This window comes from Odocoileus virginianus, chromosome 19 (assembly GCF_023699985.2).
Source record: "Odocoileus virginianus isolate 20LAN1187 ecotype Illinois chromosome 19, Ovbor_1.2, whole genome shotgun sequence".
Lineage (NCBI taxonomy): Eukaryota > Metazoa > Chordata > Mammalia > Artiodactyla > Cervidae > Odocoileus > Odocoileus virginianus.
The window spans coordinates 8,661,442-8,685,097 of record NC_069692.1 but is presented as its reverse complement, the minus strand read 5'-3'; the positions used below and the strand labels follow the sequence as shown (position 1 = coordinate 8,685,097).

The following is a 23,656-nucleotide window of genomic DNA, read 5'->3' as shown; positions in this document are numbered from 1 at the left end:
ACAAGATTTGACTGATTTTTTTTTTTTAAACATTGAACTGATGGCCATTATAACTCATTCTTGAACAAAGTTAATCTAACACATGTATTTTCTCCTCAAAGCATCTTACAGACTTCTTGGGCTTCGGAACACTTCAGCACTTCATATTGGGGGGGCCACTTTAAAGAAAAAAGTCATCCATAAAAAGCACAAAAATGCAAAAAACATGGCAATATAAAATGACACCTATTTGCATCTTGAGAGCTAAAACAGGAAGGCAGAGCGTTGTCTTGTTTGAGCCCATCTGGAATGTGCTGAGAACACCTGGAATAGGTGACTCAGAGTTTCCGCTGCCCTGAATCCCTGAATGTGTGTATCCCTGAATGAGTGGGAAAGCTCTGAGTACTGATTTAGGGGTTACACATAAATTTTAGCCCACTGGTAAATTCACAAATACAGAATCTGTGAAAACTGACAGCTGACTATATTTCCTTGAACACTTTCCCTTCCTTCCTGAAATTTTGAGTTTCCAAGTGGCAGCATTCCCATTGAAGATCTTTAGCATTTCTTGTGGGCCAGTTCTGATGGCAGTCACTTCTCTTAGTTTTTGTTTCTCTAAAAATATCTTCATTTGCCTTCATTATTGAGGGATAATGTCTGGGTTGACAGTTTTCTTTCTTCTGCTTTTTAAATATACTGACCTACTGTCATTTTCATAGGTGGCACTGTGGTAAAGAACCTGCCTGCCAACGCAGGAGACACGAGAGATGCTGGTTCAATCCCTGGGTCAGAGAGATCTCCTGGAGAAGGGAATGGTAACCCACTCCAGTATTCCTGCCTGGGAAATTCCATGGACAGAGGAGCTGGTCAGGCTACAGTCCATAGGGTCACAAAGAGTCGAACACAACTGAAGCCACTTAGGACACATGCACATCATCTTCATGATTTATGATGTGAAACCCATGGTGATTCAAGTCACTCTTCCTTTTATATAATACTACATCTTTCTCGGGGTGCTTTCTGATTTCACTTCCTCTTTGGTTTTCAGCAGTTGGACTATGATGTTTCTGGGCATAGCTGTTTTTGAATTTATTCTGCCTAGGTTCTGTTGAGCTTCTTTGGATCTGTAAATGCATATTTCTCACAATGTTAGTTTCCCTTAAATATTTGCTGATTCTTAATTTTGTGCTCATCTGTGCACAAAAGAGATTAGAACACTATTGTTTGTGGAGGAGGCTGTGTCTGTGGTGGGGAGGAATAAGACCTGTAGCCACACCTGAATACCTGTCTTGCTTTAGGGGTATGAGGAAGGGGTGGGTCATGTTGCTGAACAGGAAGAGCTAGTAGCTAGTGTTGAGGTATAAGAGTTTCCTGATTACTCCAGGTTTCACCTTCCACATGGCCACTGTCCTGTCTTTTAAACTGAAGGTCCAATATTCTACCTGGAGGCAGATATCCCAACTGTGCTCATTGAAGAGGGAGGCTAAGGAAGATTCAGTTAGCTTATCTGCTCCTGCTGTGATAGTCCAGTTAATCACTTGGTGGCTTAGTATGAATTCCTTTCTGCTGATAGCCACCCTGGCTGTGGAACACTTTCGCACTGCTGTTGTCTTTTGTAGTAGTCCTGTCTTGTTTTGGGGCTGTTACTACTTTCTACTGTCCAATCCAGCCTCCTATTCATCTTTCAGAGAACCCTCCTAAGTTCTGGACCATCAATAGCCAACGTTCTTACTTTCCAATGCACTCATTTATGAATTTTAAAATTCAATTTTAAAGATGCTTTTCCTGCCAGGTCTAGAGATTTGTGGCATGCAGTATGTGCCCAGCCTGCCATTTTAAATCCAACTTGCTTTTCTTCTCCTCCTCCCCAATCCCCTGCCTCCTCTTCCTTCTCCTGCCACTCCCTCTTCTTAAAGAAGAAGTGGTGATAATCTGATTTAATCACATAGTTAGGCAAAGAAGGAACACAAGAAAATCTAAGTTAAGTTGGGCTAAGAAACGAGCGCTACAAATTCTCATAGTAAAGGGGGAATAGTTTGTCCTGATTATAAAAGAATACTAAGCTTCCCAAATCCATAGATTTGATCTCTCACAACTTTTGTTTGCCTCATGTAGGCTTTGAAGTGGTCTTGAATTTCTCCAGTATTTGCCTTGAATTTTTGGATTTATTGGTGAACTCTACTTTGAAGCTTGTGTATTTCTAAAGTTACATCCAAACATTGCATCTTGTGGGTCATTTCTTGGGTCTCCCAATCCCACCCCTCAAACTCACTCATGCAAACATATTCATCCAGAAGATTTCAGGGATATCAACGTTTATTAGGCGCACTAACAGCGGTACTGAGGTTTGTATCAAATCATTAAACTTCATAAGGCCTTTATGAAGGAGGTACTGTTAATCCCGTCAGAGGTGATGAGATTAAGGCCTAGAGTGGTTGTATAATTTGCCTTAGGTCTCACAGCTAGTAATAATAAAAGGAAATTTTTATATTCAGACAGTTTGCCTTTAGGACCTTTGCTTGTACTGCACCCACATATAAAACTAATAAATTTAAAAACAACCCAGTGTGACACAGTAATATTAATAAGCTATAGAACTAGCAGAGAAGAGAGGATAACTGTTAGAAAAGGACATCAGGGAAGGCGTCACAAATTTGTGAGGAGGTTGCCTCCTTTAAGTGAGAATTAGAAGGGTAATTTTCCCATTGCAAGCATGCAGTGGAGACCATAACCCCTGGATCTAAAAGCACAGAAACACCCTAGAGTTATCTAATTTTATCTGCCATTGTACCCTGTCTTCTTTTGGGGAACTATTTGTCATTCTGCTTCAGTTATTTGTTGTTTAGTTGCTAAGTCATTTCTGACTCTTTGAGACCCCATGGACTGTAGCCAGCCCAGGTTCCTCTGTCCATGGAATTTCCCAGGCAGGAATACTGGAGTAGATTGTCATTTCCTTCTCCAGGGGATCTTCCAGACTCAGGGACTGAACCTATGTCTCCTTCATTGGCAGGTAGATTCTTTACCACTGAGTCACTATAGAACTCTAATAAAGGCTGTCAGTCATGATGCCCTTATGCTTCACCTAATTTGAGACAGTTTCAGGGTACATCAGGGGCCCTGAGATTTTTGTGCTTGAGGCAGAGGGCTCAGTGCTGTCTTCCCTAGTGGCAAAGCCGAGGTGGGTGTCAGCAAGCTGCTTCCAGCCAAGTGTTCTTACCTGGAAGGCAATTTGGAGTAAAAGAAAATCAGGTCAAACAATAAAGTTCTCGTCATCTGTAGGCCAGCTGCATTGCTGATCTTCCAGTAGTGATAACCACTCTTGCAAAACCTGAGCAGGTCTGGGTTTTGGTTCATTGCAAGCATACGAATTCTGATATTCTTTCTTCTGTCACCAGCTGAATTTGGGGCAGTACTGCATTCCTTGTCACTGTACAACTTCAATGGTAGCACAATATACTCTGATTATGAAGGATAGCACAATTAACATGGGGAAAGTGGCATTTATGGAGTTTATTGGAAATGGTGTGGTTTAACCATCTGTGATGCTCTGTCTTGGCCTCATCTCAAGCTCCATTCCTGATGCCTGGATTATTTTCCTACTTCTCTGCCTCTAAATCACTGTAATCTTCTAAAGCCATCCTTAGATTCCTTGCTTTAAGCCTAATTTAATTGAAAAAAATTGTTTATTTTTTGGCCATACCATATGAGTTCTGGGTTCTTAGTTCTCTGACTAGGAATTGAAACCAGGCCCTCGGCAGAGAAAGCACAGAGTCCTAACCACTGGACCACCAGGGAATTTCCTAAGCCTACTTTGGAGATTCCAGTCAACTATTTTTCTAAATTGCCATTTTTTTTTAACTTAATGAAGTAACTTTAATTATTGCAAATAAAAATGACAAATTCAACATGATAGAAATTAAGAGTCACCAATAACCCACCACACATAATTGCTACTGGTATAGTTCTCTCTCTTCTTCTATGTGTCAGCACAAAGAGAATTTTTTTTTTTAATGGCTAATTTTGATCTCTTCCTTCACTAACCACATCGCCAATGCATTTTTCATTTCATGTTCCTTTATTTGTACTAGTTCCTAATCATTGCAGTATTCCATCCTGCAAATTACCAGTATCTTTGAAGACATCTAATCTTCCAGGGAAATGGGGAGCAATCTCACACCCCTTGGCTTGCAGTGTTCTTTCTCACCTGCTTCATCTTGTTATCATATACTCATTCTTCCAATCTTAGTTCAAGTGTCACTTCTTTGGGAGCTTCAATTTATCATAGTATTATTTGCAGTTTTTGTACAAGTTGCAAACAATTCTTATGTGTGGGATTATCTGGGTCTATGTAAGTGTTTTGTTCACTAATCGGATCCCTATTGTTTACAAGTGCCTGACACTGGCTATTGTTAAAATGAATGGAATAATTGCAATGGAACTAGGATAATTCCACTGCTGAGGAAATACTTCTTATTTATAAAAAGTAACATCTACCATTTAGGAAGTGTTATTGTGTTTCAGGCACTCTGCTAAGTGCAATATGTCTCTATATAATTACATTTTCACAATGGTAATATGCAGTGTTGCTCCTATTTTACAAATGAGGAAACAGAGGCTTCCAAAAAGCCAATTAACTTGTCCAGAGACTGATAAAATATTTCATCTTTGGTCAGTGCATTTATTTCTATTATTTTACTTGGCATTGCTAGCTTCTTTGTGCATGAATATAAAAGTCGTCATACATAGCTTATTTTCAAAATCACTTCAATGTTTACATTATAAACTAGTTGTTGTTACCTGTCAAAGAAGGGCACCTAGAATAAGGGGCAAAGAGACAGAACGGAGCTAGTTATTCTCTTCACTAACCAGCTGGGTGTCTTCGGGCTTCCACAAGCCAGGCTCCAGAAAGAGTACCGCTGAATGGGCTGTCCCGAAGAAGACATTTAGTTTAGTCCAACTCTGTCGTTTTACAGATGAGAGAGACTCAATGGCTTGTATAACTGACCACGTGGCAGAGCCGCACAGCTGCCTCCTGACTCCTCGTGTTGTTTGTTCTGAGTCACCCAGCCCTCCCCGAATAAACACTGACCGGGCGCCTACTGTATTAGGCATTCCCAGGCAGGGTGTTTCTTTTTCGCTACCCTAGTATCGATTATTGGCTGCTTGCTTTTCCTCCCACATTTTTCACGCGACCATTTAAAAAAGCTGCCCTTCCGTGCGGAGTTAAAGCGGGGGTGGGGTGGTGGTGGTGGATAGTGCCAGCCTGGCGTCAGGCAGAGTGCCGTGAGCTGGTGACTGGCAGGCCCCGGGTCGGCGGCTGGACCCGCACAGCGATGATCTAGGAAGTCCATGACGCCTTCTGACCCAGGGAGTGACCCCCCGGATCATCTGGGTGTGGGAGGGGCGAGGCTGTCTCTCTGCCAGACCGCGCCCTGAGCTTTTCAGTGACCCCGCTGGTAGGGCGTCGGGGAGGAAATTCAGGTGCCAGATGCCTACGCCTTTGCTTTCTGTTGCGTGGTGACCAAGGCATCCGTCCAGGTTCCCAAAGTTCAGTCTCTCCACCAGGGTTTATCGTGAACTGCCAAGTTTCCAGCTATGGGGGCGAACACGGGTTCCCCTTGGGCGACAGCTGACCGCGGGACGGACATTTCCACCACCCCTCGTTGGCTTAAGAGTCCCCGACTGCGGCCTTCCCCCACCCCGTCCCCCTCGGCACCCCCCCCACCCGCCAGCGCCGGCAGTCCCAAGGCCGGCGGGGTCAAGTTCCTTTAGGGCGCCCGGGAAAGGCCACAGTTTCGGTGCTGCCACGCGAGGCCTTCTGGGCAGACATTAGCCAATCCTCAAGAGGCATACACGAGCCCCAGCCAATCAGCGCCCGTCTTATTCCTAGGTCCCGCCCGCGCCGGCCTTTCCTCTCAGACCCACCCCCCCACCCATCCACCCCCCCTTCCAGGCGCCTGTAGACGCGGCTGTAGCTGCAGCCGCCTCCAGAGCTGACCCGGGCCTGGGGACCGGCCTCCACTGGCGCCCTTCGCTTTATCCTGCTGCCTTCACTGAGGATGAGTCCCTGCGCGGCCATGCGCCCACCCCGCGGAGACCACTGGCGCATTTTCATCTAGCGACTGGTGAGGGAGGCTTCGGCCGCGCCCGGCCCTACGGAGCCAGGCAGAGGCGACGGGACGGTGTGATCTTCCCGCAGGGTGCGGGGGACAGCGGGCCGGGGACTCCCCGGCGCTGAGGCCGCCGGGCTCCGCGCGAGGCGGCGCGAGGCCGGCCGTGTGGCCCGGGTCCCCGCGGCCACCTCCCCGCCTCCTCCCCGAGCTAATGAATGGTGTGTGCGGGCAGCGCGCTACGTTGCGGTTCTCCTGCCACGCCCTCCAGCGCCGTCGCGCTGCTTGTTTTTGGTGGTTGTCTCGTGTCACTGTCCCTTGAGCCTTGACTGTGAAGCCATTCCTCGAGGCGCCAGCCCCTTTGCGCGTCTCAGAAGTTTTCGTTCACTCTGGGGATGCTAACGACGAAGTGCAGAGTGAATCGACTGTTCTCTGAAAGGGACCCGTTCTTTTCTTGGGGGATGGAGGAGACAGGATAGAGGGCTTCTGTTCTTGTATCATGTTGCGGATTTCTAAAAAAAAAGTTTTAGTTCAGCAGCGAGATAAGTAACCCAGGATATCCGTGATTCCGGATTTCCAGCGTAGGTAATAAAACGTAAAGGGTGTTCACCAAACAGGTCAGGAAGTAGAAATTGATGTGACACCTTTTTTTTTTGCCCATGCATGAAGGTAGGGGGTTTGAAAGTCGAAATTTATCAGAAATGATAAAAGAACCAGTGTTTGTATGCCCGTGATGTCCAAATTCACATCCTGCCATATATCCTTGATCTTTTCACTGCCCCCCCCCCCTTTTAAACTTTTTAATTTTAATTTTTATTTATTTGGCTGCACCTGGTCTTATTTGGGGCATCTGGGATCTAGCTCCCTGACCAGGGTTGAAACCTGGACTCCCTGCACTGGGAGGCCAGCGTCCTAGCCACTGGACCACTGGGGGAATCCCTGCCCTTTCGAATTTGAATTCCTTGATTTTTATGGATTTTAGAAACTAATATAGGGCAGAAAGAGCTGCTTTCTACAAAGAATTATAGATACTGGCAGAAAGTACAGATATTTAGTCAAAGCAGCTTCTTTCAAGGAATTTTAAAAAATGGCTCTTCTGTTACTTAAATATTTTAAAAACTTGTGTTCACAGCTTTCATTATGCTAAATTGTACCTTATGCTTCAAGACCATAAAGTTCAATAGATCATATTACATAAGGAGCTCAGTGTTACTTGGTTAATTATTATAAATTATTTCAAAGTCTGCTTATTATTATTTTTTAAAATCTTTTGTCACGTCCTATGTCATGTGGGCTCTTAGTTCCCGAACTAGGACCCGGGATCAAATCTGTAACCCCTACAGTGGAGCACAGAATCTTAACCACTGGAGGGACCCCTGAGAAAATCCCTTTATTATCATGCTGCTACTGCTACTGCTAAGTCACTTCATTCGTGTCCGGCTCTGTGTGACCCCCATCCCTGGGATTCTCCAGGCAATAGGGTGATGATTCTTTGCCACCTCCAGAGATGTGCTTGCCCCCTAAAATTTGGGGAATTGTTAAATTGTGAAACTGGATTTTGTGCTAATAAAATGTTGAATTTTCTATCTCTTGTACCCAGAGAATAATTGAGAAAACATTAGAATGAAATACAGTATTGATAAAGCTAAATTATTTCCTAAAGTAGTAAGTCCTGATGTTTTAAAATTAGGTGAAATATTTTCAGGGCTTACAGAAGGAATTTAAAATTTTAAAAATTCTTTGATTATAAATCACCATAATTTGTAGCTTTAGGGAAGTCTTTAGGGAAGATATTTTGATTTTAGAGAGCTCTTTAAAAAAAAAAACCTACTGGTTGAATACATACTATATTTTGTGAGAAATACAAGTTAGTATGGCATTCCCTTCCCTCCCTTCAGGAGCTTAAAATCTTTGTAGGCAAGGTCTCCACTCATAAGGCAAGTTGTTATCATTTTGCAGATGAAGAAATTTGGATTAGGGAGATTAAGCTACTTGACCAGGGTTTTAGATGGTAGGAATCCAATTCTTTCTTTTTTTTTTTTTTAAGTGAAACATGTATTTATTAGGCAGAAAAGAATTGCTCCCTCATGGTAGTTTGAATTACTTTTTAGGAGCCATTTCTTCCGGGTTTCATTTGACCTGTCATTTTGATCTGCCTGGTTCTGAGTCTATATTCAGTATAGCTTAGGAACTTCCCATGTGTGCCTGCTCATCTTTTAGCCAAGATGGAGTCTAGCGCAGAGGCTTATGGGTAGTTGACATCACTTACTGTGAGGTGATGCCTCCTCCCTTTTTGACCTCTAAGGAGCCTTTCATGTGTAGTCTGCAAGGTCTCCTTGACTTCAAGAATGAGGAATAAGTGATCTTTTATATCTTACCTGGGCCGGGGCCCAGACTCTTCCCTTGTCCTGCTTTTATGGAGTTTCTGGTATTTATAGAGTTTCTGTCCACTGGGGAGAAACTGTTCAGTTCAGTCACTCAGTCGTGTCCGACTCTTTGTGACCCCATGAACCACAGCATACCAGGCCTCCCTGTCCATCACCAACTCCCAGAGTCCACCCAAACCCATGTCCATTGAGTCAGTGATGCCATCCAACCATCTTATCCTCTGTTGTCCCCTTCTTCTCCTGCCCTCAATCTTTCCCAGCATCAGGGTCTTTTCCAGTGAGTCAGCTCTTCGCATCAGGTGGTCAAAGTATCGGAGTCTTTGCAGTCCAAGAGACTCTGAAGAGTCTTCTCCAACACCACAGTTCAAAAGCGTCAATTCTTTGGCACTCAGCTTTCTTTATAGTCCCAACTTTCACATCCATACATGACCACTGGAAAAACCATAGCCTTGACTTAACGGACCTTTGTTGACAAAATAATGTCTGCCTCAAATCCCCCCTGAGAGAGATGAACCCCAAGAAATCTTTATTGGGAGGATGAAGGGCAAAGGTCTGTCTTCTCTAGCTTCTTTAGACTGACATGGAGCTCATACAGTCTACCTAGTTGGGGTCATGGAGCTCTTGTTCTGTCTCACCAAGGGACCCGGGTGACTTGTTATTTTGGCAGGATCTATTCTGAGGAGTGGCTGGTATCTCTCCATCACTGTCATCTTGATGCAAAACTGTTATAATTTGGAAGAGACAAACTTAATAATCTAGATTGAAAAAATCAGGGGCCAAGTATCAATAAAATAATTTTTTGTAACCGGGAGCCCAAGCAGGAGTAAGAACCAGGTTACATTTCATAGCAGTTTTGATCCTGGGCTAGATAGAGTCAGAGCTTGGGTTACCCTGTCCAGAGGAATGGAGCTATTTGGTGTGGTCATACACATTTTCTTGTCCTGTTAGCCCAGTATGATTGATGTAGTTGTCACAGACCCAGTTAGAAGTAGTTGGACAAGTGACAATGTGAATGTTAATAGACAAAATTGGTCACATTTCTTTTCAGGAGAGTAAGTCAGAAACCCAGTCTGGCCTTGGTGCTTTGGAGAGACTTGTAGCCAGGTAGCCATTTGTCTCGTTTTATCTAGGTAGGTTTTAACTCTTGATGTGGTATTGACATATAAATAACGAGTGTTATTGGTCCCTGCACATGTGTTTTCTCACCTTGTTAACATATGATTTAAAGCAAATTCATTGTCTAAAAATACAATAATTATAAGAGGAGGCCTTTAAAAAGTAAGGTCGTGGTCACCAGCTGCTAGCAGACATTCTCTTGAGACTGGTTGGTGGCATCCCAAATTTGACGCAGTTCAGAAAACTTAAGTTCTTAGTAATACATGGACTTGTCTGAAGTCACCTCCATAGTAGGAGCCCAATTCTTACGACTACAAGTAAGGGTAATTCTTTTCTGCCACACTATTCTAGTTCTTATTGAAGATTTCCTAACTGCATTTTGAAAGAACAGTTTGGGTAGAGAGAATAGGTAGAATTCACACTGTTTTCTGTCTGTGTGATTTTAGATAGGCTATTCAAGCTTTTACATCAATTTCCTCTTGTAAAGTAAAGGTAATAATATATACAGGGCTATACAGGCTGGAAAGAAGATTAAGTTAGTTCATTTATGTAAAGCACTATGCTTGTCCACGTGGAAGTTCAAAAGATGGTAGACGTAGTGTTTGTAAGCCGTGGACAAGTTGGCAGCCTTGTAGAGGTTTGAGTAAAAACGTTCCAAGCAGGAGGGACTTTAATATAGTTACTCGATTTTCTGATCTATATATATCACTATGTTCCTTTTTCCTTCATAACATTTCTTGGGTACTTACATGTGCATGAATTGTCTCACTGATTTTTCAGAACAACTCAGGAGATAAATAGTTACTCACTTTTTACAGGAGAGAGTTGAAGCTTAGGCGATGGGTGATGTGCCCAGGGTAGTTTATAATTTAATTAGTTGTGTATCTGAGTTACTAGCTCGGTGTTCTGAATTCACAGTCTGAACTTTATGTGCCACATAATCACCAAGTCTAATTGGCATCCTCTTTCTGAGGTCACAAGGCTATTAATGGATTAAATATATTGTTTCATTTTGGTCTTAAATATTTCAGAGACTAGCATGATCAGATTTGTGTTTTAGGAATATAACTGAACTCTTAACCAAGGGTATAAACAGGATTATGAGCCATTGTTGAGGGCTCAGCCTCTACTGACTGGCACTTTGTAGTGAACCAGTCTTCAAGGTTAGCAACTGCCTGTAGCTAGCTATACTCCTCCACTCAATTTCTCATTAACATTTCATCACATGTAAAACAAATTTTTACCTTTAATTTCTGTTTGTTCCTTTTGTTTTAAGTTTGTTTTCTCTGATTTCTAAAGTATTTACCCTCTACTTTTCTTCCTGGCTGCCCAAGCCAGAAACCTAGGAGTTATCACCATATCTAATCAACTCAGGGTCCTAAATATGTTTTTGATTGCTCACTTTCCTTATCCCTAAAGAAAGGCATGTAAGACTGTCTATAATCTAGTGCATCCAGTATATATATATATATATATATGCATTTCTGTTTTCTGAACTTCTTGGAGTTTTCAGAATGGACCAAGGTGATTTTAGTGCTTTTATATTTACTCTTACTTCTGCCTTAAATGCCCACTAACCCCAGGCTGACACATGCTCATCTTAAGTCTTCGTTTATACATATCCTTTGGGAAATCTCTCTATCCCTCTTATTGACTCTACATTCCTATGAGTCACTTGTTGTATCTTTACCATAGATTTTTACTCATGATTTTTTTAGTACTTGCTTAAATTCATCCCCTTTTACTAAGCAGTTCATTCCCCTGTGCTAAACTGACCCACTGATGGTAGACTATGTACTAGATAATAAAGCTTGTTCAGTCAATACAATGTTAAATGAGCTGTATTTTCATTCAAGTATTATCGATGAATATTGAGAGTAGAATTTTTCGAATTATCTAGAGCAACAGTGAAAACTGTCAGTCGCTTAGTTGTGTCTGACTCTGCAGTCCCATGACTGTAGCCCTCTCTAGGCCCCTCTGTCCATGGGATTTCTTAGGCAAGAATACTGGAGTGTGTAGCCATTCCTTCTTCAGGGGATCTTCCCAACCTCGGGATTGAACGCGGGTCTCCTGCATTGCGGGCAGATTCTTTACCGTCTGCGCCACCAGGGAAGCCCTCAAGCTCTACGTATTTTTGTTTTTGCAGCACCTGTGACCTGTAGATGCACTGAGGCAGCATAGTGTTGTAGAAGTAGCTTGGACTTTACTGTGAAATAGATCTGTGTTTGAATCCTGAATCCTAACTCTGTTGCTGATAGTGTGATTTGGGTGGCCTACTTAACCTCTCTAATGTAAAATACCACATCATGAGTACTTCCTTTGCTCTCTTTGCCATCAATAAGTATTGTTTAAAGCATAAGTAAGATTAACACTAGGCATTGGGCCAGGAATTTAGGGGAAACATGAGGGCAGGAGACAGGTGTGAGGATTATGAGCACATAGGTTAAAGTAACATGAAGAGATTGAAACTATCAAAGGAGAGTATGAATTAGGAAAGGAAGACTCAGTGGAACACTGAGAGAAGCCCAACGTTTTGAGTGTCAGGAGAAGGGAAAATGCCTTTGGAAGAAGTGGTGGGAGAGAGAGCCCATGCTTAAATGCTTCAGTGGTTCCCTGTCCTTTCGCTACTGCTTGGAGATGTGAATGTGGTGGTAATGATTCAACAGCAGGGAAGTCAAGTAACATTATCCCCAAGTAATATTTGGTAATTTGGATGTCACTGGTAACCTTAGTATGTACGGTTTCATTGGAGGAAAGTGCTCAGAAACCAGTGACGGAGATACTGAAGACCAAACATGAGCTCTGGGATAAAAGTTTTATCTTTCTGTTATTGAAGGAAGTGGTAGTAATAAAAGCTACTATTTGTGGAATATACATTTGGTGGCAGATACCATGCTGAGCAGCTTCATTTATCATTATAGTAACTCTGTGAGGTGGGTGGCATTGTCTCTGTTTTCAGGTGAAGAAATGAAGGCTTGGAGAGATTATTGTGCTTTGTAGTTACATAATTGGTAACAGCTGGCATTGCTATAGTTGAATTCAAATATGTAGGATTCAGAGAAGTGCTACCTCTTAGTCACTTCCATATTTATGTTCATAGTACTCTGTATGTGCCTCTCTCATTAAATATTGTATAGTATCACTTTTATTTAGATTTAATATTCTTTTTTCCCTTTAAGTGTTTGAATTATGTATCATAACAAATTAGGGAATTCTTTTCTCTTGTACCTTAATTATTGCATGTAGGGTTTGAGTGACTGATGTAAGTGGTTCTTTTCAGGTATTAGGAAGACACTGAAAAATTTTAGACCCTCAAAGGAATTAAGTACTTGTGACTATTTTGCCACCTATCGTGTTTTCCAGTTTAACATTTTAAATTTCTTGAGGCTTTGGTACTTTGTCTTCATGTCAACTAACTACCAAACACTTTGTTAGCTTGTTTACATGTAGTCTAGTGGAAACAGAACTAGAGCTAGAAAGAACTAGGTGTTCTCTAATTCTGTGCTATCATTTCCAAATGGGGAAATCATAATCGTTAGGAACCAGTTAGATTTAGAATTTCTGACTTAGTGTGATGTGAAATGGGAGTGGAAAATATGGATTTGGAATGTTTATGTCTGCTACACAGAAGTTTTTCCTGTACATACATGTAAACTCACCTATGTCCCTCTAAATAGTCATATAACTGTTTTTCCTCTGTCATTCATATAAATACAGAAGTCTCTTGGTATCAGTCAGGTGTTGGTTCTAGGACCCCGATGGTATACCAGAATCCACAGATGCTTAGGTCCTGTATGTAAAATGACTTAATATTTGCATACAAGTATACTTTAAATCATCTTTAGATTATTTCCAGTATCTAAATACAATGTCAATGCTATGTAGATATGGTTAAACCTTGAACAACATGGATTTGAAGTGCATAGGTTGACTTATACTTGGATTTTTGTTAATAAATGTGTACTGCAGTACTACCAAGATCTGCCTTTGGTTGAAATTGCAGATGTGGAACTGTGACTAGGAGGAACCTAGCATAGGGAAAGCTGGCTGTGAGAGGGTCATTGTGTTGTTCAAGGGTCAACTGTAGTTGAAAATGCTGTGTAAATGTAGTTGGTCAGCATGAGGCAAAATCAAGCTTTTGTTTTTGGAACTTTCTGGAATTTTTAAATACTTTCAATCCAAGCTTTGTTTGATTAACAGATGTGAAACTTGCAGACATGAAGGGCTGACTACATACTTAAAATAAAAAAAGTATTTTGGGAACTTAATTTGATACCTTGAAAAGGGTAATTTATGTAGAATTTCTATTATAAAAGCTTTAAGATCTAGGCATTATAGATGGATTGACTGCTCATTTAAAATCCAGAAGACACAAGTACTGAAAGGAGAAGATAAGAGATGATAAATAAAAGGTGATGGAGAAATGCTTAATGTGAAGTAGTCCACTCTAGATATAAAATTTCTAGTATATTGGTGTTTAGTTTTCTAACAGTGAAGAAACTGAAGATAAGTAGTTTATCAAGTGGTTGACAAATAATGTTTGTTTCTCCAGATCTGAAAGGGCAAAGCAAGAAGATTAGCATATTGGATAAAGACTAGAGGCTCATGTATGATGGTTGAGTTTTCTTGACTTGCCTGTGGCCTCTCTAATCAACACATTAGCATTTATGTGTGTTTTTAAGATGTATGTTTATTTTAAAATGTCTCCATGTACCTGGTAAAGCATTCAGAAGAGGTTTGTAGTAAAAAGTAAGTCTGCCTTCCATTTCTGTCTCCAGCCATGTGCTCTTCCCTGGAGCAACCATTATTAACCATTTTCTTGTATGTTCTTCTAAACATCTTTCATGCGTGTTTAAGCATAAACGTGTGCTTACATATACATTTTCTCATAGTGGCATTACACATGCATCTAGTTTTAAGAGACATTTTACAATTTATCTTGCAGGCTATTTCATATTAGAAAATATGTAGCTGCCTTTTTTTTTTTTTGATACATGAACAATCTTTTGCATGGACATACCATAACTATCTTTTAACTATGAAGATTTTTTTCATGCATTGATGCAGTGACTGTTCTTATACTTAGGCCGTTTCACACATGGATATATTTTTACAGGATAAACTCTTAGGAGTAAAATTGCTTGAGTCAGAAGGAATGCATTTTACATTTTGGCAAATATTACTGAATTGCTGTCTATAATAACTGTACTAGTGTACATTCACCAACAATGGAGTAGAGTTTCTATTTCTCCACACCCTTGTCTATACATAGTAATATTAACCTTTTTGATCTTTGTCTTTCTGATAAAATTAGTGTCTCATTGTAGTTTTAATTTACATTTCTTTTCTTTTGAATGAGATGAGTTTCTTTTTAAAAATCCATTTAAATCCACCCCACCTCCCCGTTTTGTGTGAGAAAGTTGGTCATATTATTTGATTTTTATTCTGTTGGTCTCTTACTACTTTGTATAGATGATATATTAAAGGAAAATTTTTCTCCTTTTTTGTCTTTAAAGTTTTTTATGTATGTTTTAAACTGATGGAATTTATTGGAGTTTTATAACTTTTGGATTTTAGATCATATTTAGAGAGACTTTTTGTGCTTTGAGATTATAAAAAAGAGTCTCTTTGTTTTTCTTCTAGTATTTTTATGGTGTTATATCTTATGTTTGACCCATCTGGAATTTATATTGGCATAAGGTATGAAATAAGTATTTATAATTTTTTTCCCCCCAGATAGCTATCCAGTTATTTTGATACTTGTTGTTTGGCATATTTTTAAAAACACTTATTTATTTGGCAGCACTGGGTTCTAGTTAGGGCACGGAGGATCTTTTTGTTGTGGCAGGCAGGGTCTTTAGTTACAAGATCAAGTTTCTTGATCAAGGGTTGAACCTGGGCCCCCTGAATTGGGAGCATGGAGTCTTAGCCACTGCTACTGCTACTGCTAAGTCACTTCAGTTGTGTACCACAAAGTTCCAATACCTGATGTTTAATTAACATCTCCCTCTGTAGTGAAGAGCCTTCCAGGCAGAGAAAACAATGTTAGCACGGTGCCTGGCACTTAGTAAATATTAAGTGATAAGAGTGTTAGTGGTGTTAGTAGTTGTGGAGGTGTTGGTGATAATGATTATTTAAAAATTTTTTTTTAATTGGCTGCTCTGGGTCTTCATTGGTGCACGAGGGCTTTCTCTAATTGCCGCAAGCGGGGGCTACTCTTAAGGGCACGTGGGCTTCGGTAGTTGTGGCTCGTGGACTCAATTGTGGCTGGAGGGCTTCAGAGCGCGGGCCCAGGAGTTGTGGCGCACTGGCTTAGTTGCTTGAGGCTTGTGGGATCTTCCTGGAGCAGGAGTTAAACCCTTGTCCTCTGCATTGGCAGGCAGATTCTTAACAACTGGACCGCCAGGGAAGCCTGATCATTCAGTTTTAAGGGATAAAGTTTTCAAGTGGGATTCCTATAAAGACAGTAGATTTAAGTGTGCTTATAGCTTGTGGAGGTGTAACTGGTTAGAGTGTAGAAATACAGGAGAGAATAATGAAGGTTCTGGAAGAAAAGAGGTGGGTTCCAGAGTAACACACAGTAGTTAACCTTAAACATAAGACTGGAAAACAGGTGAGAGGATGACTGATACAGATACAGAATGTTATAGATGTGAAGGTGATGTTGATGCAAATAACTAGTGACCCATAGTAAGAATAAAAGAGGGTTTTTATTCCAACTCAACTGCAGACGGTAGCCCAGGAAACAATATCTCAGTAACTTGGGAGGAGCCAATATAAACATGAACTTTTTTTTGCTGGGAAATACATACAGTCAAGTGTACATGTTGGTAAAAGAGTACTGCTAATCACAAATGACAGATAGCTCGAGTAAATGATGGTAGTGTTTTCCTGTGTATGGGGAGGTGCGAGAATCTGGTCGTCTTACCTGTCGTGGAGCCTGTAGATCCCCAGTGTAGGATGTTTCATCCTGTTTTTCCCATCCTAAACTTTCCTCAGGGTGACTGTCAGGGGGTTACTGCAGTGGGTTGTGACTCAAGCTTTGTGTTACTGCTGGATGGTGAGCCACACTCTTCTTTAATGGTAAAAGCAGATGTGCAGTGTGTTTGACAGGCCATAAGACAGGCTGTTTTTAGTTAGCATAAATTCAAAGACAAATCATGTATAAGCAAGAATGACCTTTCCATATATCAGTATGTGAAAATTTCTTCTATTAGTGAAAAGTTTTTTTTTTTTTAAAACCTGGTTAACTTTTTTTTTTTTTTTTTTGGGGCAACCATAACAGGGCTGATAATGCAAAACTGTGGCCATCTAAAAAACAATATTAAGGTGACCTCAAAATTCATTTCTTTGAAAGTTACGTATGAAGTAGGGACAGGTGACCACAGTTTCAGGGCTTGAAATCTCCTAAAATGCAGGAATAGCACAAAGTAATACCTCTCTCTTCCTTTCTCTCCTTTCTTCCCTTCCCTCATCTCTCTCACTCACACACAGTCTCTCTCCTGTCAGATGACAAAATTTTTAAAAAATTGGTAACAACTTTGGCCTTCTTTACTCAAGGGGAAACAAGCCATGGATTGCGGGGAGTTCAGTTCTCACTAGCAGTGAGGCAGTCTTCCAAGGGACTTCGGGCGAGAGAGAATTTTGCAGAATGTTGAAAACAGGCAACCCTGAAGCAGGGTGTGCTTGACTAGGAGGTTGGGGATTCCCTGCCGAGGCATGCGGGTCCTATTTTGTGCAGGTAGGTGAGCACACCAGAGCAGAGTTGGAGGATTGGTTGGTGTTAGGTTTCCTGGATAGGTGTATCTGTAAGTGCGGACTGATGAAGGCTTGGGTTTGTGATACGAGCAGAGCCTGATTAAATGAATTAACTTCATCACTCCCCATATACATACCTACCCATAATTCCTGGGTCCTGAAGTAAAGTTAGAGTGAAGTCAAGGAACTTTAGACATACCTCGGATGTGAGAGACCCTTCCAGTGATCTGTATGGTGATGTTGTTGGTAGAATCCAGGCAGACGAGCTGGAAGGTGGCTGCCAGGTGGATCCACTTCCCTTTCCACCTCAACTTTCTCGGTGGGGGTGGATGAAGTCACCTTTCAGGCAGGCTTATAGTCAAGCAGAACTGACCTCCCTGATCAAAACTGGGAGAGGAGGCCGAGCTTTTGTCGGTGAAGCTGTTAACTTTGCCTCAAATTCCATAGGAGAGTATCACAGGGGAGGAGGAGCAACAAAAGTCAGATCCTGCCATTGATTTGCTTGCTTGCTTTTGAAAGTAGGAATCAGGGGCACTTCAATAGGGGGTAATTGTATTGTAAAATACTTCAGTAAGAGAGAGATTCTGTATTTTTTACTGTGTTTCTCCTTCTCTTACAGGTCACCCTTGCAATTATGGATATTTAAAAGGATCAGACAGTGTGGAGGGGGAGTTCCCCTCCTCACTCCCCCTTGGTGCTTGACTCCAGGAATAATTTATAAACTGTGGAAAGTTTTCTTTTTTAAAGAAAGAACTTGTATTTGATATAAACTTTATAGAGCTATTTATAATTTTTTGATTTAAATGCCAAAATACATTGTACAAATCTATATAGTTTTATACTGTTACCAGGAGGATTTAAATTATAACCCTAAGCAGGCTGTTTATTCTCTACCAGTCTTTCTGAATAGCACCTTTGTGGCCTGGCTTTTTCATTTTTTAAAATTATCTGACTTTTCTGAAGAAGGAAGCTGCATAAAAACAATTAGGATGAATTCTTCCATCCCTGACTGCACATCAAAGTGTCGATCCCTGACGCATGCTCTGGACGTCCTTTCTGTGGTGACAAAGGGGAGTGAAAACCAGATTAAGGCCTTTGTCTCCAGTCATTGTTACAATGCTGCAACCATCAGGGATGCCTTTGGCCGGAATGCCCTCCACCTTGTTTCCTCCTGTGGAAAAAAAGGAGTGTTAGATTGGCTTATCGAGAAAGGAGTGGATCCCTTGGTGAAAGACAAGGAGTCAGGATGGACAGCTTTGCATAGAAGCATTTTTTATGGACATATTGATTGTGTTTGGTCTCTACTGAAGGTGAGTGTCATTTGTTTTTTTAAAACTTCAGTCTGGCAGGTGTTTTTCTTAATCTCCACGAAGAGATTGGCGTTCTTATCAATTGATAAGAACTTGATATCTTTTACTATTGTAACCATTTTTAGAATTATCCTTTTAATTTAAACCTTTTACGATGTGAAATTCTAAACATATACTAAAGTTTATAATGTAAACTATGGGCCAGTTTTGTGTTACATATTTAATATGTCTCCACTGACTTTCTCCACCCCATGTTATTTTAAAGTAAATCCCAGACATTTTGTCATTTACACAGTACTATATATCTGTCAGTATTTTTAAGAAGTATGGTTTCCTTTTCTATAACTGTATTATTAGCTACTTTAAAAGGGCACTAGTTATTGAAATCATATAAGGACTCTGATTTGAGTAGTGTGTTCATTTCTTGTTTGGCTCGGGATTAAGTTTTTACTGTGGTTTCTGTTCAGTCACTTAGTCATGTCCAACTCTTTGTGACCCCTTGGACTGCAGCACACCAGGCTTCCCTGTCCTTCAGTATCTCCCAGAGTTTGCTCAAATTCATGTCCATTGAGTCAGTGATGCTGTCTAACCATCTTGTCTCCTGCAGCCTCCTCCTCCTGCCCTCAGTCTTTCCCAGCATCAGGGTCTTTTCCAGTGAGTTGGCTCTTTGCATCAGATGGCCAAAGCATTGGGGCTTCAGCATCAGGCCTTCCATTGGATATTCAGGGTTGATTTCCTTTAGGATTGACTGGTTTGACGTTCTTGCTGTCCGTAAACAGTATGAGAAGGCAAAGTTTTTATAGTTGTTTGAAAAATTAATAATCAGAATCAGTTTTGCATGCATGCTAGGGCTCTTCAGTCATGTCCGACTCTTTGTGACCCTGTGGGCTATAGCATACCAGGCTCCTTTGTCCATGGGATTCTCCAGGCAAGCATACTGGAGCAAGTTGCCATTTCCTCCTCCAGGGAATCTTCCCAACCAGGGATTGAACCCATGTCTCTGGCATCTCCTGCATTGGCAGGTAGGTTCTTTACCACTAGCACCACCTGGGAAGCCCAAAAAGTGTTAGTCACTCAGTAGTGTCTGACTGTTTGCAACTCCATGGACTGTAGTCCGCCAGGCTCCTCTGTCCATGGGATTTCCCAGAATCAGTTTATTTTAAATTTCCCATGAAGTAGATTAAATCTAGGCTTGTTGTACTGGTTAGACAAATAATGTTTTGAGATATAGCCTGATACCATTTCATTAATAAATGCAAGTTAAAAACTGTCAGAAATCATGAGTTTTAAACTGCACAGTTTGTTTTTGTACAGGCATTCAGTTGTGTTTGTGGAGGACCAGAGAAGAACAAAGCAGTTCCTGTCCTCAAGGAACTTGTGGTCACATTGTAAGACATTAGGGAGCTTATATTTTATTTTTTACTTCAAAACAATTGTTTGCATAGTGGTCTTTAGGTAGTAACATTTACTGATCAAAATGATTTTCAGTATATATTAATGGCAAAATATCCTTTTTGGAGCTAAACTATTTAGGTCTGCTACTTACCAAGTCGTCTTGGATGAGTTACTGAATCTTGAACCTCAGTTTCATCTATAAAAAGAGGATAATGATAGTACCATCCTCATTTGTTTTTCCCCAGGGAGTTTCAGTGAAGAAAAACTTTTCTTAAGTATTAATAGGACTGTTAATTCCTATTTTATCTAAAACCTTTGGGTATCAGTTTAATTCCCTTATTATAAACTCTTCTATAGGAAAAGTTAGGTTAATAAGAGTTAAAGCGTCTATCAGCTCTACTTTTGCCCTTTCCCTTTAGTTTCTGCTGGAAAGTTGGATGACTGCCAGCCCTTACAAGCTTGAGAATGTCCTTCGGTTTTCTGCTGTCTTAGGGTTTGCCATTCAGGTGTGAGGATTTGGGTCTTCAGCTTGAAATAGGTCCTGGTATGAATTTTGGACCTTCCCTGCCTTTGGGTTTCATTTCCCTTTAGAAATCCTCAGTCATCCTTGCTACCTTGGCTAGGAGAGGCCAGGAAATGGTGCCTTGGGCCACCTTGCTCTTGGCTTGACTCTGATTTTCATCAAGAGTCCTTCTGATCAGTGATAGACATCCAACATGGATGCTTCCCACTGATAAAATATCCCATAGAAACTCCTTTCTTTCACTGAGTACTCCCATGTTCTGTAATCCATCTGCATTTGTTTAGTCCAGACTTCTTTCCTTTCCCCTTTTAATTCTTTAATCGGAAGGGCTGCAATGATAGAGGTGTTTGTTGTCAATTTTGCTTCTGCTGACAACTCTAGCATTTAAGGTGTTATGGATGAGCAGGAAGAGACTATACAGAAAAACACATTTTAAATGAATTCCGTTTGATAAAAACTTCATAGTATGAAATTTTAAAATTAAGTGCTAAAATTGTACAGTAAATATACACCCATGCTGTCATTTCCCAGTTGCCAAAGATGAAAACCCTCAGCAGAAACTTCTTGTGGAAGAACTAGCTGAATCATAAGATTGTGTGGACTAAATGATAACCTGTTTGTGAAGTATTTGGAACAGAAATTTTTCTTTAGTGCCTGATGTGTATTAGGCAGTGATCTCAGTGCTAGAGATATTGTAATGAAAAAAAAAAAAAAAGAATCCTTTTTTGCTTTTTGTTGTTGTTGTTGTTATGCTTAGATGCTATTTAGTAAGCGGGTGAATTTATCTTCTCTTTGGGGGATATGTAAAGACTTGATCTTTAAATAAATGAGATAGACTACACACTGGTCTTCTACCTTTAGAGTTTAAAGTGAGCATATTAAAAAAGCATCAGAGACCACCATATCTAGGGAACTCCAAAGGCAAAAAAAAAGTTCCTAGTCCTTTTGAAGTTGGGGCTACTTAAGAAGATACAAATAGGGTCCAGTAAAGTTTTGGATGAATTTATAAAACTGGTAAAGTAAAATCTGCAGGGATCTAAGTTTCTGGGATCCTGTTTGTCAAATTCATAATTTGGAACACTGCCCTGGAATCAGCCCTTTTTACTCTTTTAAAGGTCAAAATTAGGTCTTTCTATGTGGATTTATTATATCTAACTTAGAAAATAGGCAATATACATTTTAAAATTTAAGATCTTATTAAAAGATGACTTCTGAATTTTGTTTTATTTGTTAGCTCACTGTCTTGAGTAGTTTCTGTTCATTGACAGTCCTTGTGAAATCAGTTGTCATTACCTTCTGGAACACAATGAAGTTAGGATTGGCATGCTGTTTAGTTGCTAAGTTGTGTCCATCTCTTTTACAGTGCCATGGACTGGGTTTCCCAGGTGGCTCTGTGGTAAAGAATTGATTTTAGTTTATTAAAATTCATTGTTACAAGATAAGAGGAGAGTCCCTTTCTTAAGTAACCCAAAACAGTGTTCTGACACATCACGGTTAAAGTTTAAAAATTTCATGGTTCCATCTCAACCTATAACTCCAGTGTGTATGGATAGGCAGTGATCACTCACATCAGTTAAAAGAATTGTTGAGGGCTTCCCTGTGTTAAGTGGTTAAGAATCTACCCACCAGTGCAGAAGTCATGGGCATGATCCCTGCTCTGAGAATATCCCACGTGCCCCGGAGCGACTAAGCCACGCACCACAGCTGCTGAGCCTGCAAGCCGCCACCGCTGAAGGCCGCACGCCGAGGGGGCCTGCGGGGCCGCAGGAGGAGCCGCCACAGTGAGGCTCGTGCCCGGGACAGAGGGGCCCTGCTCCCTGCTGCTGGGGAAAGCCTGAGCACAGCCACGAAGACCTGGCACAGCCAAATACATGATATATCCCAACAAAAAGAAACTTAGATTAAAAAGTAATTGTTGAATGCCTTATTAAACTGTCAACAAGTACTGTTATTGTTGAAAAGGAGTATATTTTGTATTTAGAAAGCTGTAATGTAATAGTACTATGAATTGAACATTGCACTTTCTCCTCTCCTCTCATTATATTTTAAAAGACAGTGTACTAAGGATAGGGTGTACTAATTACTTTAAATAAATGGGATGGAAAATGTTCTATTTCATGCTTAAATTCTGGAGATATAAAACTATAGATTAAATTCATTCTTAAAACACACAAATGCACGCTTTCACATTTATTTATGGCCATACCACACCATCTTATGGGATCTTAGTTTCCCAACCAGGGTTTAAACCTGTGCCCTCAGCTGTGAGTTTTAAGACACAGTCTAAGTGATAAGACAATGCTGTGAAATTTCACATAGAAAATTTTAAGTGGAAAGATATAAATCACACAAATAGAAATAAAAAATATAATTGTCTTCTTGTCAATAATAGATAGAACAGAATTTAAATCAAAAAGATGGAGCATAGGTGATCACATTATATACAGTAAATCTGAAAAAATAAACATACAAAAAGTAAAAACTATTGTTTGCTATTGTGTAGAAATATTTACACCCTTTATCTGGATGTGGAATTTGGTTCTTCAAATACAAAAAAAAAAAAAAAAAAAAAGAATTGTGTATGTACATAGACACACACTGTCAGAGTTAGGGCCCTTTAGGTAACTGACCTGCATTACCATGGAAAACTTTCGTATCTAGTTCATTTAGATTTTTGTTTCATTTTGGTTTTAAATGTTGCTTCTTTACTTTTTATGGTTCTTCTTTATTCTGCCAAGAATTGGATATTTGATTTCTCTTAGTTTTCTTCTGTATGAGAAATAAATGTTTATGAGCATAGGAGATAATTGTTATTAGGTGTTTATTCTTAATATTCTTTATAGTTTGATCATCTGACTTGATAAATATAAATGTTACTGATTATAGGTAAATGATTAAAAATATATGCATGTATATCTATATCTATATGCACACTTTTTCCTTTTTTAGCATGGTGTTAATCTGTATATTCAAGATAAAGAAGGCTTGTCAGCTTTGGATCTTGTAATGAAGGATAGACCAACTCATGTAGTATTCAAAAATACTGGTAAGAAAATTCCATAAATATATTTCATTAAA

At 40.3% G+C, this 23,656-nt stretch overlaps 1 protein-coding gene across 1 annotated transcript in view; it reads left to right on the top strand.

Moving 5' to 3' along the window:
* The first annotated feature begins 5,907 nt into the window (after window positions 1-5,907).
* IBTK (inhibitor of Bruton tyrosine kinase) overlaps window positions 5,908-23,656 on the top strand; it is a 98,214-nt gene continuing 80,465 nt past the window's right edge. Inside the window, exons 1-3 of the mRNA XM_020913943.2 lie at window positions 5,908-6,104; window positions 17,970-18,660; window positions 23,528-23,624. Of these exons, the coding sequence (XP_020769602.2) occupies window positions 18,154-18,660; window positions 23,528-23,624 (604 nt within the window). The 5' untranslated portion in view covers window positions 5,908-6,104; window positions 17,970-18,153. The remainder of the gene's footprint in view (window positions 6,105-17,969; window positions 18,661-23,527; window positions 23,625-23,656) is intronic.